Here is a 17,310-nt window from a genome sequence, read left to right as displayed (position 1 = left end):
TTCTGCTCTCACAACCAAAAGGGGGTTCTGTTACATGGAAATGGTTTCACCAAACAAAACTGGAGCTGCCACCTGGGATGTCCAATTGAGAAGGGATCCAAACGGCATTCCCAAATGCCACCCCAAAGCCTCCTGGTGGGGTCCTAACGGGAGCCCTGGAAAGAGGGAAACACCCTTGTTTGTGGCTAAACTTCTGTGAACCTGGCTACACACACGCAGAAACCGAGGGGGAGATTCTGCATTAGAATTACATAACCAAGCCTGCAAATTAAAAGAAGGTTTCTATCTGAAGCCACATTCCAAAATACTGCTCATGTCTTGGCTTGCACACAGACTTCCAGGGTTTGGGTCCTGGAACAGGAGGTGTGCCGGTTTTTATTACTGTCATCGGAGCCGGCCCCGCATGGCAGAGCACCTTTTTGATTAATGATGCTTTGGTTGTAAATACTCTAACAACAAGAGCCCTGGGGAATTAGGGATGGTCGAAGGAGGAGCCCTGGCGGCAAGGTTCCAGAAGCACCCCAGGCACGCGCGTCTCATTAAAGGGTTCGGCATAGTCATCTAAATAACACACGACATGTGGCACGTTATCAAACCAACGTGAAGATGCCTACACATCAGATCCCAGAAGCAGACGGACATCTAAGGAAATCCGTTTACTGGTCTTTAAATCACCCATTTCGAGATATAAACTGGCACTTGTCTACGTTTAAAAATCATACTTAACATAAAATCTGGTTTTCTTTTCTGAACTCTTCCTTTTGGTACATATATGGAACTAAATATGAGTAATGCAGGAAGATAAATGCTATTCTGAAGCTCATGCACTGCTCTGAATCTGTGCAATCAGGCAGGAAATCAGTCAGCAAGCAGTTAACAAAACTGCTGCGTGTGTGTGAAAGAAATAGATCACACCTAGAGAAAAGGGCAGAAAACATACATGTGTACAGTTTTAACAAATTGCTTCAAAAACTCCCTGGAACTTCAAGCACTTTGGAATAATGTTTCCAGATGATAACTGCCACTCCCATATCCATTCCCACAGTTTAGCTAACCCAACTCTAGCTCTAACTGACAACTGGTTTGTGATACCGGAACACTGTCAAGATGAGCCTATAAAAGTCTTTTTGGAAGCTTCTTAGTAACTATTACCTGTTTCTTTAAGAAGTTTCATAAAAGTCTTTCCTACTTGCCATGTCACTGCAGACCAAAGAAAAATCTATATGAAGAGCTTCCATGACATGAATGTCCCAGTGTCAGGGGGTGTGCAAACCTGAGTACACTCATTTTAATGCTGAGTACAACATTTTAATGCTAAAATACAGATAAAATGAAAAATTACAAGTGTTTTTCTGTTTTTTGTTTGTTTGTTTTTTGTGGGTTTTTTTGGCAAGGCTGCAGGGGCCTGAGCACACCAGAGATGCCAATCGTCCTTGAGGGCAGGAGGTAGTGCAGCCAGCTTAGGCCTTAAACCCTGGAACTTCCCTGCGCCAGAGCCAGGAGGTGGAGTGGGCAGCCACTCTTTTGGTTTCACAAGGTCACTGGCTATTCTGCCTTCATGACACTCCCAGGTCATTAAGACACAGTAGGTACCAGTGTACCTTCTCACACAGACCTTGTCCTCAACACAGGTCACAATGGACACTTGGACATCAAGAGATGCTTCCGCTACCTCCAAGGCACCTGGCAGTGTCTGAGTGGGCACTTCCAAGAGGCTGGGACCCCACCAGTCTCTAGGAGGGTAATGAAACCCACCATGGGAACCTGACCCTAACTCCAGGACGCCTGGCTTCTGACAAGCGCGTTTTGGACTCACACAATCTCATGAATCCAGCCAGGGTCCTGCCTGGTCAGAAATACCATGGCACCCTCTGCTCAGAACATGAGGCCACCTCCGCTCTCTCTATGAAGCTGGCAGGACTGTGGCTGTTCCTTTAAAATCAAATGGTGCTCCCCAGCCTCTAGACAACGGGAACGTATTAGAAGAGAAGAGCTCTGACAGTCCCCAAATCCTGTGAAAGCAAGACGGATTCCACGGTGGAGGGAACCCCAAGTCTTGTGTGAACGGGGCAGCTGTGCCCGTCCACAACAGCAGCCCGGCCCTCCCGGCAGCATGGGCTTCGAGACCCGCCTAGGAATCTCTTCAAGCTGACCCCAGGCCCAAGACATCCAAGACCTCAGCACAGTCTCGTCCCCGACTGAATCACATCCCACTTCAGCCTTCGTCAAGCATGATTCCTTTAGTTTACTATGAAAAAGACAATGAGAAAACACCATGTTTTTCCTCATTGTTAACGAGTCCTGCTAGAACTTCCTATGCTAACATCTGTGCTAGTGCCAACTGCCTTGCAGAAGGGACAGAAGCTGCCCCAGCCATGTGACCTGGCCAGGATGGCGCTCACCCCACAGGGCTCTGGCCCGGGTCTCCCGCCTGTGCCCGCTGAGGCCCCCACCAGGTCGCACGTCTCACCCCGCCAGCAGCACACTCCTCACAACCTGAGAATTTTCTGGCACTTCAGGAAGCAACTAACTGCTGTGCTGCACAGTGACAGTCTGTCATGAGGAGTAAAGAGGTGGCAGGCTGGTGTTCAAAATGAAATGTCACTTCTTAAAACTGTTACGGCTTGGGAAGCTTCAGCTTAAATATGTCATGGCAGAAAATAACCTCATTCTCTATAGCCTCTAAAGTTGGGTGAAGTTTTCACTGACTTCTTAGAGAATAAGTAACATGTGCGAACACAAGAAGATCTGATGGAAACATCAACTTTCTCAATGAAGCACGGCAGCCAAAGCCACTGACTCCTGCCCTGAGCAGGTGCCGGGGCTCTGTGGCCACTGAGGAGCAGCCTGGACAGTCCCATCCAGGGGCTGAGGGGAAGCTCCTCTTTCTCCTCGTCCAGACATCGACATGGGATTATACCCCTCCCCGCCAAGGAAGGACCTTGTACTAGCACAGTACCAAGTGCTTGTTTGCAACGAAGCCATGGGAAGAAAGCCACAGTTAATAAAATTTTCCACCTGTGTTGGGATGGAATTTGTACATTCAGAATGTGTGGTTTTTGTGTCATGTTACCCACTTAATGATATAATCAGTCAACACCGGGATTCACCGTAACACGTGTCTCCAGGTTCAACAACCAAACCCTTGTGCACACAGATCTATGGACAAAGAGCACTGTGGGATGGGGGCTCCAGGACAGGCACCCACCCCAGCCTCAGGGCAATCTCCGGGAACCGTCCAGGAGTCACACACCTACGCAGGAAGGGAATAGCAGCTTTCTGCAAAGTCTACAGGCACTTCCGGCCACCTGAGGCAAAGGCATTACCTGTGTCCAGGGGCCCAAGGCAGTAAGCCCCTCCTCTCCCAGCCTGTGACCCCTGTAGGGCCCCATGCCCATCCCAGGCATTCCTTGGTGCATTCTACAAATGGTAAGATGCACCCTGCCAGGATCTGAGTAAAACTAGGGGGGAGCTACTTCTGGTGACCTCCAACCCCCGCCAGACTCAGCAGCATTCTGATGGCTTATCTCCCATCCATCCTTTCCCAGGCTTCCCAAAGCAAGGAATTCTTCTCCATTACATTCCATGGTTCTGTGCACATTAAGTCCCAGCAGCTCAGTTCAGCACACAGGGCCCTTTGCTGCCTGCTTGGTGCAAACCACTGGTCAGTCCATCTCCCACCGACCCTGCGTGTGCTGCACCGGCATGCCTCCCTCTGCACACATGGGCCTTGGTCTACAAACGGCAGAGGGATGTTCTCATGGCAGGCAGCCTGCATGTCCTCCTGGAGCTGCGACTCCTGCACCATGCTGGCACTAGCACTGGGGAGGCTGCACAGGCCTCAGCTGCAGCCCCCTGGACAGCAAGGTGCAGCCTTGGCCTTGTGGGACCTGCCCTGGGCCTGGGGTGGGCAGCACACGATGGTTGAGCCAACACCGTGGGTGGACGTAGACCCCCTGACCTCAGCAGCTAGAGGGTCCCTGCAGCAGCTCTGGCCACATCTCCCCAGGGTACCAGGCGGAAACACCCTCCCTGGGGGTCTGGAGGAGAGCCTGGACTCCTGCAGGACCAAAGCGGGTCTCTCAGCAGCTGCTCTCGGATACAGATTGAATCTGGCCCCAGCTGTGAGCCAGACTGCCGGAGGCTCCCTCTCTGAGGCTACCCGTGGGTGACTTCCTTTCTTACATGAGGTCACTGAAGTCCCTTCCATCCAGTAATCAGGAAGAATCTTCACACTGCAGGTCTCTGAATTGCAGTGAGCTTGAGGCCAGTGACTCCCACCAAGAGGCTGGGCAGGGGCCTCGCTCACTGCATCCAGAGCTTCCCTGAACTCACCCTGCATGCAGTCATCCCGGGCAACAGGAGACACACGGACTGAAATCCCCTGTGTCCGGCCTGGGGTGACCTCCTCACTTCCCCAAAAAGGAAACTGAGGGAAAAGGGGCACTTGGAGCTGGCGAGGTCACTCTGATGATGTGTGCGGCCTGAGCTCTGAGTGGCCCAGACACCAGCTCTCCATCCCCACCCGAGATCAGAACTGGCCCTGAAACTGCTTCCAGGAGGGCCATGCCCAGTCAGGCTGGGCACCTGGGCATCTGACAGGAATCCGGGGACAGCAGGTGGCAGGGCAAGCCTGCGCGCCATAAGGGCTCTGTACGTGTACCACAGGGGCTCTGTACGCGCACCTTAGGGGTTCTGCACCCACACCGCAGGGGCTCTGTACGCGCACCATAGGGGTTCTGTACTTGCATCGTATGGGCTCCGTACGCGCACTGTAGGGGTTCTGTACCCGCACCGCAGGGGCTCTGTACGCGCTCCGTACGCGCACTGTAGGGGTTCTGTACCCGCACCGCAGGGGCTCTGTACGCGCACCATACGGGCTCTGCACCCTTACCGTAGGGGTTCTGTATCCACACAGCAGGGGCTCCACACCCGCACCGTTGGGGCTTTGTACATGCACGTAGGGGCTCTGGACGTGCACCGTAGGAGTAGACAAGGAGATGGAAGGAGATGCTTTAGGACACATGCACACAGTGGGACACTCCGGTTTCGGCAACCTCGGTCGAGTGTCACGGGTAGCAGCCCCGCTCGTCCTGAGTCCTGTCTGCAGCAGCTCTGACAGCAGGGTCAGGTAGTGTGATAGTGGCTGTACACCACAGAGCCAAAAATATTTCCGACCTGGCCCATTTCAGGACACATTTGCCATCTTGATGTGAAGGATCCTGAGAGCATCTGTTTTGTCTGATCCCATCTTTTTCTGCTCACTGATCAACAGGTCATGAGCTCACGCAGATAAACCAGACACTTGCCGCACCGTCTGTGGCACTACAACTTCAACAGTGATGCTGCCGCAAACGTTTTCTGGAATTTTCTTTATTCTTTTTCCTTTTTGGTAGAGACAGGGTCTTGCTACATTGCCCAGGCTGAGTTCAAACTTCTGGCCTCACACAAACCTCCTGTAGCACTGAGACTACAGGTGTGAGCCACTGTGCCTGGCTGTGGTGCAGAGGGACCGGCTATCCCCTAATGCAAAAACGCCACCAGCCACCAGTCAACACCCACAAGCATTAAGCCTGCGCACCACTGAGAAACAAGAGAAGTAAGTCCTCCTTACCCTTAGCAAAGACTAAGTTTCACGAAATTTCTGTAGGAAAGAATTCTTGGGTGAGACACGTGGGATGATTTACGACTCAGTATCCCGAATGGAAGGGCCTGGCGTTCCAGACACGCTCCGGCGGCGGTGGACAAGTGGGCCTTGATGGCACCGGGCTCCATAAAGGTCTGGTGCTCCTGGAGGGACAGGCTCCATCTCACGGTAAGGCTACGCAGCGGAGGAAGTGCGCCCTGCTTCCAAATGATTAACCTGAAGCTCTAGTCCACAAGGCAGGAAATTTTATGTTCTAAATTAGTTACATTATACCCAAAACCTATCAGTGGCTTGATAACTCGAACATATAATTCTATATCTTTTACTCTTTAAACAATAATTCAGTCTAATCCTGCAGCTGAAGCCAAGATTTCCAGGCTGAAAGTGCACTTTCCATTTGATTAAATACTATTAAATGCAAGAATAAAATACCAGTCTTTTATCTTACAGTAAATTCTTCAAAAACCATATACTCTAACAATTAATTATTTCTCTGGAGAAAGGGACAGGCCTTTCCCCTCAAAGACAGCTTAGGAGTCTCCAAGTCTTAACTATGACAGTTAAAACATAATTTATAGTAGTCCAGGGCTTACAGAAAAATGACATCATAGTCGAGGTTCTTTGATTCTTAAAATGACCTGTCAGTAGTCAGAGCTCTGGGAGGAGTGCCCCAGACAATCACCACCAGGCCCAAAAGAGTCGGGGCAGTCCCCCTTCCTGCGGAGACACGCCCCACACACAGAGCTACTATAATACAAAGGGCAAGATATATATGTATACAGCTGACACTCTGACAGTGCAGGGGTTGGGCTGTCGATGCCGCACACAGTCAAAAATCCACATAAACTTTTGACTCCCCCAAAAACTTAACTGCTAATAGCCTACTGTTGAATCGAAGTCTTAATGATAACATAAACATTCAACTAACACATATTGCGTATGTTATGTATATTATACACTGTATTCTTACAATAAAATAAGCTAGAAAAAGTTATTAAGACAATACTAAGGAAGTGAAAATCTATTTACTATTCATTACGTGGAAGTGGATCATCATGAAGGTCTTCATCACCTCCATGAGAGTAGGCTGCAGGGGGGGAGGGGAGGAGAAGTGGGGGAGGGGAGAAGGGGGGAGGAGGGGAGAAGGGGGAAGGAGAGGAAAAGGGGGGAGGGGAGGAAAAGGGGGGAGGGGAGAAAGGGGAGGGGAAGAGAAAGGGGGAGGGGAGGAGAAGTGGAGGAGGGGAGAAGGGGGAGGGGAGGAGAAGGAGGAGGGGAGGAGAAGGGGGAGGGGAAGAGGAGGGGGAGTGGAGAAGGGGGAGGGGAAGAGAAATGGGGAGGGGAAGAGAAGGGGGAGGAGAAGGGGGAGGGGAGGAGAAAGGGGTAGGGGAGCAGTGGGAGGGATGGTCTTGCTGTCTCTGCAGTGGCTCAGGTAGAAAAACATCTAAGTGTAAGTGGATCCACACAGTTCAGACCTGTCTTGTCCAAGGGCCAACTGTGTGTGTATGTATGTATGTGTACACACATCATTTAGAATTTTCTCATGTTTAAGATTTATAAAATTTTTCACATATTTCATCAATTAAGGAAGTAAACCAAGTGAAATGCTGCCGAAGGAAGGTGGCAAATTTCACAGAGTAGAAAATTTTGTTTTCTATCATTATAAACAGAGCATCCGGCCAGGACACCAATGCCGGACACACTGCGATACGCTTCCTGATGTGGAGCCCACGCCAGGGTGATCCCCAGGGCGACCACCCCATGCCCTCCCACGGGACAACGGAGACAGCACTCCCTCCCCAGAGATGCCCGCCACTGCGAGCCCACAGAGGTGCAAAATATCTCCGAATAAGGCAGGCAGGCCCAAGCCACACAACATCTGCTAAAGCATTCATGTATTCTCACTGCGGGTGACAAAGACACAACCCACCATGGTAGGGAACTGAGGGAAAACTTCTGCGGGAAACCCAAAGGAAAATACTCATTCATTCCATTAGCAGTCTCAGGCTGTGGTGCCGCAGTTACATTCGGGAATATGCTTCCCCATGAGGTCACAGTGCGGGTTTGGAGTCAGGGTGTGGAGACAGGAAGCTGGTCTGGGCCTCAGTCCATCCTGAGCAAACAGGGCCCCAGACTTCTTCCTCCTCTGCAACAGGAACGGGACGGAGGCGAGTGCCCTTGTTCACGGCCACCCCACCCTCAGGAAGCATTGTGTGACACACGGCCTCACGAGACGGGGGAGCCCCAGCACGGGTGCCATGCCCACGTGTGAGGCAGTGATACCGTCCTCCCGTGAACAGTAAAGCAGACTGGCGATCCAGCACTGGGCAGCCAAAAGGTAAACTGAGGTAGAGAAGTTGCCAGAGCCATCAAACGAGACCCATGCACGTGTCAGTCATGTGGCAACTGAGGACACAGGAGGGGGACAGTGCAGGGAGACCACAGAACAGAGGTGAGGCAGGGCAGGGAGGGGACAGAAAAAGATTCATGACATGCTCTGGGGAGCCTGTGCTGGGCTGTGTGTTTCCTCATAACACCCACCCATCCCATTACTAGAAATGAGCTAAGGGGGCCCATGCCCTCTGGCCAAAGCTGACCATAGGACCTGTGAGGTCCATTCAGAAGACTGTCCCTCGCTGTCCAGGAGCCATGGGCGGAGCACCGGAAACCCCCAAGCTGAGCTCCAGCTACAAGCTCGCCTCCCATCCTAAGGTGTCCCTAAGGACTTCTACTCTCTGCGCTCACACAGCCAGTCTTACCTGGAGAAGCTGGAGTGGGAGGGATGGATGTGTGGACAGCTGACCGCTGGACACCAGTTTGTTTCCACTGGAGCCCCACCACCAACCACACTCAGGGTAGAACTGTCGACACTGCTAACCCCAATATTCTATAAGAGCTGGTATTTGCATTTCGATGCTGCACAAATTCTCAAAGGTCTCCACTTTGATGGCGGATTTCCATTTCTGCTATGAGTGGACATAACATTAGCGACCCATAAGCTAACAGTAAAAACCCGGCTGAGTTTCCAAGGGGAAAGAGATGAGCAGGTGCCAAGAACACCGCTCCTTCCATCTCATTAGAAGCAAGAAATACTGGGCTTGAATCTGTAAAATGTTATTGGTGGGTGCGGGGGGCGGGGGAAGCTGTTTTCCCAAGCTACTTTGTATTGATTCAGGTTTTTATTAAAATTAAACTGATAAAAGTTTGACGTAGCAGATTTCCATTTAAGAGGAATTCTTTACAGTATTGGGAAAGAGAGGGCAACGTGCTATGTGATTTTGATTCCGCTTCTACAGTAGCTCACCTGGGTCCAGCCAGTGTCGCACCTGTTCATCACACAGCTCTCCCATCTGCTTTCTGGAAGCACCATGCGGGGTAAGACGACGTACACACCTGTATCACTTCACCGCACCCCATGCCACTGTGACATCAGCACGCCCTCCGCCCCACTAACTCTTCCTTGCTCTGCTCAGCCATGCACGTTTCACTGAGGCAGCCACAGCCTCTAGAAAGAACTCCCTATTTGGTAATTTCAATTATGAATGTACTCCTCTGTGGCAACACGTTTCTAACGGCAAAGCTGATGTGGGTCGTGATGAGATCTTGCCCACCATACAGACATCAAAGACAGAAAGGGCCTGGGCTACTGGCTGGAACTTCCAATGGAGCAATAAAAATAGCAAGAGGGGCTGGGAAGAGACGAACTTACAATAAAATATTTAAAGAACTAATATAAAAACTGTCATGAGCTCTTCCTTGGACGTTTAAGCTGGGAACCAGCATGGAGTGAGGCTGCTCACACCCAAACCGGCAGACACCACATACAGAGTTCAAGTTCAAAGACTGCGTTTAGCTCCTGTTCCCTGGATGATCAGCGTCTCATTAACTAAAATAAAATAAAAAATAAAACAGATCCTTCACAGAAAGACTGTTTTGCCCTTTTCCCTTGCTGTAGATTTCATAGTAGTAGGCAGAGACGTTAAAATGTGAATTTGAAGACTGTACCTCTGACTGTCAGAGGCTCTCATCAACATGGGTAACTACTCCTGCTAAGTACACCTGCTTTTACAGTCTACGGGCTCACCCATATGCAGGCCATGCTAGCTTTCCTCCCTTGAGGTCATATCACTTACAGGATGCCTCGAGATGTCAAGGTCACAAACTCTGGTATGGCCACATTCAAAGGTCCACAACCCAGAGCCAGAGCCTGAATCTGCAGGCAGAAACTGCCCCGTGCTCAGCCAGGAAGGGATAAATATCCGCGATACACTCTGTAGCTAGGGGATTGGAGCTTTCACTAAAGCACCAACTTTCCCATTAAGGAGCCAGCTGAAACGTGCTATCAAGTAATGAGACAGGACCCCCACCCCAAGGCCTCTGCACCATATCTAAGGAGCACTGCTGGTCAACAGGGCCTCGTGGAAATCCCCCGAATCTGGGAACACCACAAGTGGAATCCCCAACCCCACACTCCGCCCTGTGCTCTCCGTCTCCTGGCTGGACTGTGGGCTCCCAGGGCTGCAGCTGCTGCTCCTGACGGGACCCTGGTGACTGGGGAAGCAGCAGCCGTGGGCCCCGCCTGCCCTGCACATGTATCCTCTCAGAGCAGACGCCAGGCCACACTGTGCCTGCAGGTGGACCTGCTGCTGGACAGTCAGCACACGTCTCTCAATCCCCTCAACTGTGCCCTCCTCTCTGCCCTCGGCCGCTGTAGGAAGCTGAGGGGCGGAGAAGGGGCAGACCCCAACCCCTTCTCTCAGGTCCTATCTGTCTGCTGGGTACTGGTTAGAGTCTGATGACCCCCAGTACCTGACACAGCTTCTGGAAATTCTGCATGGGCCCAGCTTCTATCAGTCCTGATGGACAGCAAGAGGGGCTAGGCCATCTCTCGCTGGAACATGCTCACTGTGTTAGTCCATCTGAGCTGCCATGACAAAATCCTATAGACTGGGTGGCTTATAAACAAGACATTTATTTCTCACAGTTGTGGGGGCCAGGAAGTCTAAGACCAAGGCGCCAGCAGATTCAGTGCCTGGTGAGGCCCCACTTTCTCGCAGATGGCGCCTTCCTGCTGCATCCTCAATCGTGGAGGGCTCTCTTTGCAGTCTCTTTCATAAGGGCACAAACCTAATCTCTCCCAAAGGCCCCAACTCTTAACACCAACAACTTAGGGGTGAGGTTTCAATATGAATTTTGTGGAAGCACAAACATTCAGCCCACAGCACTCACTGTACGCAAAAAAAGCAAGAAGGAATCAGACTGAACTAGCAGAAATTTTAGTGGTTTAAATGAAAATATAATGTTTAATACAGAAAAATCATTTTGGCCAAGTTATTTGATTTGAAATACTTATAATATACATGGGGAAAGATATTCATAAAATCCACATTTATACATGGAATCTATGTTTCAATAAAAACAAAGACCACAATAAAAATAAATGACACAATGACAAAGTATTGTGCATTGTTCTTCCTTGGAAATAGGAATTATTACAAAATTATATGTAAATAATACCCAATCTTTGTTCAAATAATTGATATAATTGTATCTCTCTCATATTGATATATTCTCACTACCACAAGGAAAACTTCTGTTGTATATTTCAAACACGAACAAAAATATAAAACTTTCTGAATGTTATTACAAAATTCAGCAGGTACATTTTATCTAAATTACAGCAGAATGAATTCTTCAAACAACATTCACAGATGAAAATCTCACAGATCTGCAGTGTTCATTTCAAAGGTAACTTGAATTAGAGGAAAAAACATGGTTGTCAAGAATGAAAAAGCTTTCATAATTAACTACCTCTTCAAACTCTAAAAACCTAACCTATTAGCAAGAAAACTCACATTAAGTATCTGTTTTTAAACTTTTTCTTAGAGAAAAGATACTGCCATTTTCTCCATTTCTACGACTACCCGCAGGACTTCCTGTGCACTGACTGTAACTAGGGCTCGGCCATGGAGTTTGGAAGCCTACGTCCTCAATGAAGAAAAGATGCTCAAACATCCTCATGAAGGTCATAGCAAGAGGGTGATAAAACTCACTGCATCATCGCCTTCCCTTGTTTTACAACATCCTTTAGAAAGTCAAGACATTCTAGTTCTCCTTGTTTTCCGTTGCCGAACACCAAGGCCAGAATAAAGTGTCAAGAACTGCCTTGGTGGTCCCCGAGGCTCTGAAGAGCCACCAGGTCACGTTTCCTGCTGCACCCCTGCACTCCCAGGCCTGGCACTGCAGATTCTGGGCCTCCTGCTCAGAGCTGCTGCCCCAGACACCTGCCAGCAGCCAGGGGTCGCCGGTGATGCCAAATGACCAGGTGTGTCGGAGGTAACGTCCCAGACACTCCTTTTGTTTAAATGTTAGGAAATATATTTTTATTGTGGCAAAATATGCACAGTATTTAGGTTAACTATCTTGTAAGTGTGTAATTCAGTGGCATTAAATACATTCACAAAGCTGTGTAACCATCACCTCTATCTATATCCAAAATTTTCTCATTAACCTCAGCAAAAGCTCTGTTCCCGTTTAACAATAGCTATCCCCACCCCCCAGCACCCACTATTCTACTTGATCTCTGAATCTGCCTGTTCTGGGTGCCTCATGTCCGTGGACCCATACAGTACTTGTCCTTTTGTAACTGGCTTATATCACTCAGCATAATGTCTTTAAACTTCGTCCATGTTGCAGCACGTGCCAGAATTCCCATCCTTTCTAAGGCTGAATAATATTCCATGGCATAGATAGGCCATGTTTAATGTATCCGCTCACTCACAGATAGACGTTTGCGTATGTTCTCCTTTCGGCCACTGTGAATAATGCTGCTAGGAACACTGGTGTACAAATATCTATTCAAGATCCTGCTTTCAATTTTGGGGGGTATGTCCTTAGGGGTAGAATTGCTGGGCCACACGGGAATTCTGTGCTTCACGTTTTCAGGAACCTCCAGAAGTGTCCCACAGTAGCTGCTCCATTTCACATTCCCACCAGCAACGCACAGGGTTCCAATTTCTCCACGTCCTCACCAACGCTTACCATAAACGTTACCAAATGTATGTATATTCAAGGCACTGAACGGCACAGACTAGAATTCAACAACTGTTTCACACTTCGCTGAGCCACAACTCAACTCAGAAACAATTAATAGTAAGAGCTGTTTACTGACATTGATGGTATTTCCTTCATGCCAGGCACTCACTTTCCTCTTCTCTAATCCTTACAAGAGCCCTCCCTGCAAATGAGACAGAATCCATTTCTCTGATGATGAGAGACCCGAAGCTCAAAGGCATGAGAACGACCCTTCCAGAGCCCTGGGGTAGGGAAGTCACAGGGAAGAGATGGTCTGACTGTAGGGTGTTGAACGCACCTCTGGTGGTGAGATTAGTTGAGATACTAGTTTATTAACTATAGATTTAAATTAACATGTAACAGAATAAATAAAATGAGCATAGCAAACACTTGTTCTCCCTGCAATTCCTTAGGAAAAAGTTGAAGCAGCTGTTTAAAAATAAGTTGATATAAAGAAAACAAGAAGCAAGCAATGCTACAGACAATCCACAAACAGGTGCTGAGGGAATGACAGCTCAGGTCAAGTAAAGCAGGGATGGCTGCCAACACCTCGCTGTCCCTACTCCACCACGTGCGAGGACAGCATCAGGGCCTGTTTCTTTCTGTGTCCCCCATCTCCAGCATCCTGCATCTGCAGGGCAGACACTTAGCAAACTGAATTCACTGCCCTTTCTTGACCAGCCACACACCCAGGACTGAGCCCTGAGCCAGGAGGCTTTAAATCCTCGACCTGAAAAGAGGACAGCCAGACTCAGACCCAAGGAAGAGCAGCAGCCAGCCTTGGGGAGAAGGCACCGCGAGATAGCGGCATTCCCTCCACGGCGACCAGTGCAGGGAGCTTGTGCAAAGCGGATTCCGATACAGCAGGAGTGGGTAGGCCCAGGTGATGCTGCCAGCCCAAACACCACTTTGAATAGGGTGGCTCTAGGCCTGCACAGATAAAACTAGTCCCAGCTCTAGTGGGATCTAGGGCTCCTGTTAACCTATTCAGAGCTCTGCCCTTAGTATACACTAGGCCCCTCATCTGATCCCCAAATAGCCCTGGGAAGGTCTCCTCACTATAAAAAACTGATGGCCAGGTGAATACGGCTGTGTTAAACAAAACACACAACCCAGAACCTTGATGCTGGCTTAAAGCAGCTACTTAGGGTCCCATCAGTGCTCTGACCACTAAGAAGCTCACTGCTTAATTCCTGGAGTATTCCAAGATGTTTCCCATTATAAGAAGCACGTGGCTGCATCTGGTATACGCAGTTCCCATTACAGGAAGCACGTGGCTGCATCTGGTATAGGGGGGTTCACATCACAGGAAGCACGTGGCTGCGTCTGGTATACGGGGTTCCTACTGCATGAAGCACGTGCCTGCGTCTAATGCCTGCATCTAGTATACCAGGTTCCCATCACAGGAAGCACATGGCTGTATCTGGCTGCGTCTGGTATATGAGGTTCCCATCATGGGAAGCATGTGCCTGCATCTGGTATACTGGTTTCATTTATCTTCCTGTCCTTATTCTGTATCTAAACCCATCATCTATTTCTTATGAATTGTTATTTTCATGAATATGTACACTTCTATTAACTTCCTAAAATTCTTTCTTGACACATATCTGTTACAGATCAATAAAATTACTAAACTAACTGAAATAACCAGCAAGCCCCTGATGCATGATAGAGCTTTAGATCTGTCAGCCATAATTTCCAATAGAGCCAATATAGTATCCATTCTCATCAATTCCAGCGTTTTCCCCAAGACACGTGGTTCCTATCATATTTCTCATCCACCAAAACCCTTCCTCAAGGGCACCTGCAGGCCCTCAACGCGCTCCCACCACCAGGTGTGGCTCTATAGCGATTCAGTCCTCCCAGCTGTTCGACATCTTCCAGCATTTCACCCATTCTCACGTGTCAATTCCAGCGTTTTCCCCAAGGTATGTGATTTCCTACAAAACCACATATTTCTCACAACCATGTTAAAATACCCAATCACATTCTCCAAAGGGTCATCTCTGTGGCGCATCTCATGAACATTTCCTTTCCTTAGATGCCCCCACCTGGCAAATCCTGGTGTCCTGGTACTGGTGTTCTCCCGAGGAGACAGGGAACAGGACTCATCAGGCAGAGGACAGCGCCCTACAGGAAGAACCCAGGCTGCTCCAGGACCCCAGCTGGACACTGTGCATCCTGACCATGCTCCCACCTCCAATCTGGCCTTAGGGTCCTCCAACCCTGACCCCAGTATTCTGCCCAGCACTGGGAAACAGCCCCCAGGTGGGTGCCCCAAGCCTCTGCTGCTCTTCCTTTCATTCTGGTGCTGGAGCTGAGAGATGACAATGTGCTAGCAGCCCTCACTCTCAGCGCCTCCTCTGCCTCAACATCCACTCTGGCGGCACTTAAGGAGCCCTTCAGCCCACCACAGCACCGTGGGAGCCCCTCTCTGGGCTGGCTGAGGCTGGGGCCTCCTTCCTCTGCTTTTAGGGAGGCGTGGAGGGAGAGGTGCGGGCGGGAACCGGGGCTGCGCTCGCTGGCCGGTGAGTTTCGACAGGCCCCGCACACACAGCGGCCGGCGGGCACTGCCGGCCCAGGGCAGTGAGGGGCTTAGCACCTGGGCCAGCAGCTGCAGAGGCTGCGCCGGGTCCCCCAGCAGTGCTGGCCCACCCACGCCACACTCAATTCTCTCTGGGCCTTAGCTGCTTCCCCGCGGGGCAGGGCTCGGGACCTGCAGCCTGCCATGTCTGAGCTCCTGCCCCTTCGGTGGGCTTTCGCACAGCCTGAGCCTCCCCGACAGGTGCCACCCCCTGCTCCGTGGCACCCAGTCCCATCGACAGCCGAGTACAGGCCTGGCTCAGGACTGGCAGGCAGCTCCGCCTGCAGCCCTGGTGCAGGATCTACTGGGTGAAGCCAGCAGGGCTCCTGAACTGGATGGGGACTTGGAGAACTTTTATATCTATCTGGAGGATCATAGGCACACCAATCAGCACTGTGTCTAGCTCAGGGTTTGTGAATACACCAACTGGTACTCTGTACCTAGCTAACCTACTGCAGACTTGGAGGACTAGCACTCTGTGACTCTGTGTCTAGCTCAAGGATTGTAAATGCACCAATCAGCACTCTGTGTCTAGCTCAAGGTTTGTAAATACACCAGTCAGTACTCTGTGTCTAGCTCAAGGTTTATAAAGGCACCAATTGGTACACTGTATCTAGCTAACTAGCACTCTCTGACTCTGTGTCTAGCGCAAGGATTATAAAAGAACCAATCAGCTCTCTGTAAAATGGACCAATGAGCAGGATGTGGGTGGGGCCAGATAAGGGAATAAAAGCAGGCTGCTGGAGCCAGCAGTGGCAACCCGCTAGGATCCCCTTCCACACTGTGGAAGCTTTGTTCTTTCACTCTTTGCAGTAAATCTTGCTGCTGCTCACTCTCTGGGTCCACGCTGCCTTTATGAGCTGTAACACTCACCACAAAGGTCTGCAGTTTCACTCCTGAAGCCAGTGAGACCAAAAACCCACCGGGAAGAATGAACAACTCCAGACGCACTGCCTTTAAGAGCTGTCACACTCACCACGAACGTCTGCAGCTTCACTGATCCTGACAGTGAGACCATGAACCCACCAGAAGGAAGAAGCTCCAGACACATCTGAATGTCTGAAGGAACAAACTCCGTACACACCATCTTTAAGAACTTAACACTCACCGCCAGCGTCCGCGGCTTCATTCTTGAAGTCAGTGAGACCAAGAACCCACCAATTCCGGACACAGAGCCACTTGGTGTCATCCAATTCATGGGACTTTTCTCAAAAGCTGGTGGACAGGAGACGCTTTTTAAAACCCAGAAGTTAGATTTAGTTTAAAAAAAAATTATATATATAGATTTAAATGGACCAAGCAACTCCATATCCCAGAATCCCATGAAAAAGCTAATTTGACAATACTTAGAGAAATAAATTGGCAGAACAGAATTACTTGTCTAAAGTCACCTCTGGTTAAACTGGAAAATACACGTAAACACAGCACGTCTTTCTTAGTCATCCTACACTAGAATTTTAACTCAAGATTTAGGAATTCTATCAATCCTAAACAACTTGGAACTACAAAATAATTACCATTACTGCAAACTATTTTCTACTTGAAAAAAACCACCTTTTTCTATAGAAAGGGCACAAGGACACAAGGAAATCCGAATGTGTCAGGCTCACACACAGAGAAGGAGCCCAATCACACTAACGCACAGAGGAACCATGTGCAGGGCCTGGCGTGTGCTGGGCGTGGAAGGTGCAATCAGCCCACACTAATGCACACTGGAAGTCGTGTGTGCAGGGCCTGGTGTGTGCTGGGCGTGGAAGGTGCAATCAGCCCACACTAACGTGCAAAGGAACCGTGTGTATGTGCAGGGCCTGACGTGTGCTGGGTGTGGAAGGTGCAATCAGCCCACACTAATGCACACAGGAAATCATGTGTTTGTGCAGGGCCTGGCGTGTGCTGGGCGTGGAAGGTGCAATCAGCCCACACTAACGCACACAGGAAATCGTGTACATGTGCAGGGCCTGGCGTGTGCTGGGCGTGGAAGGTACAATCAGCCCACACTAACGCGCAC

At 49.8% G+C, this 17,310-nt stretch overlaps 1 protein-coding gene across 4 annotated transcripts in view; it reads right to left on the bottom strand.

Annotated features, from left to right (window-relative positions):
* The window catches only part of MGMT (O-6-methylguanine-DNA methyltransferase), a 294,387-nt gene that overhangs the window by 234,332 nt on the left and 42,745 nt on the right, over nucleotides 1-17,310 (bottom strand). Inside the window, exon 2 of one of the 4 annotated variants that reach the window (XM_030940953.1) lies at nucleotides 16,411-16,517. The exons of the other annotated variants lie outside the window; for them this stretch is intronic. Within the exon in view, the coding sequence (XP_030796813.1) occupies nucleotides 16,411-16,500 (90 nt within the window). The 5' untranslated portion in view covers nucleotides 16,501-16,517. The remainder of the gene's footprint in view (nucleotides 1-16,410; nucleotides 16,518-17,310) is intronic. 4 annotated transcript variants of the gene reach the window in all.

This window comes from Rhinopithecus roxellana, chromosome 11, assembly GCF_007565055.1.
Source record: "Rhinopithecus roxellana isolate Shanxi Qingling chromosome 11, ASM756505v1, whole genome shotgun sequence".
Classification (NCBI taxonomy): Eukaryota; Metazoa; Chordata; class Mammalia; order Primates; family Cercopithecidae; genus Rhinopithecus; species Rhinopithecus roxellana.
The sequence above is the reverse complement of the archived record's forward strand: the minus strand, read 5'-3'. Positions and strand labels throughout refer to the sequence as shown.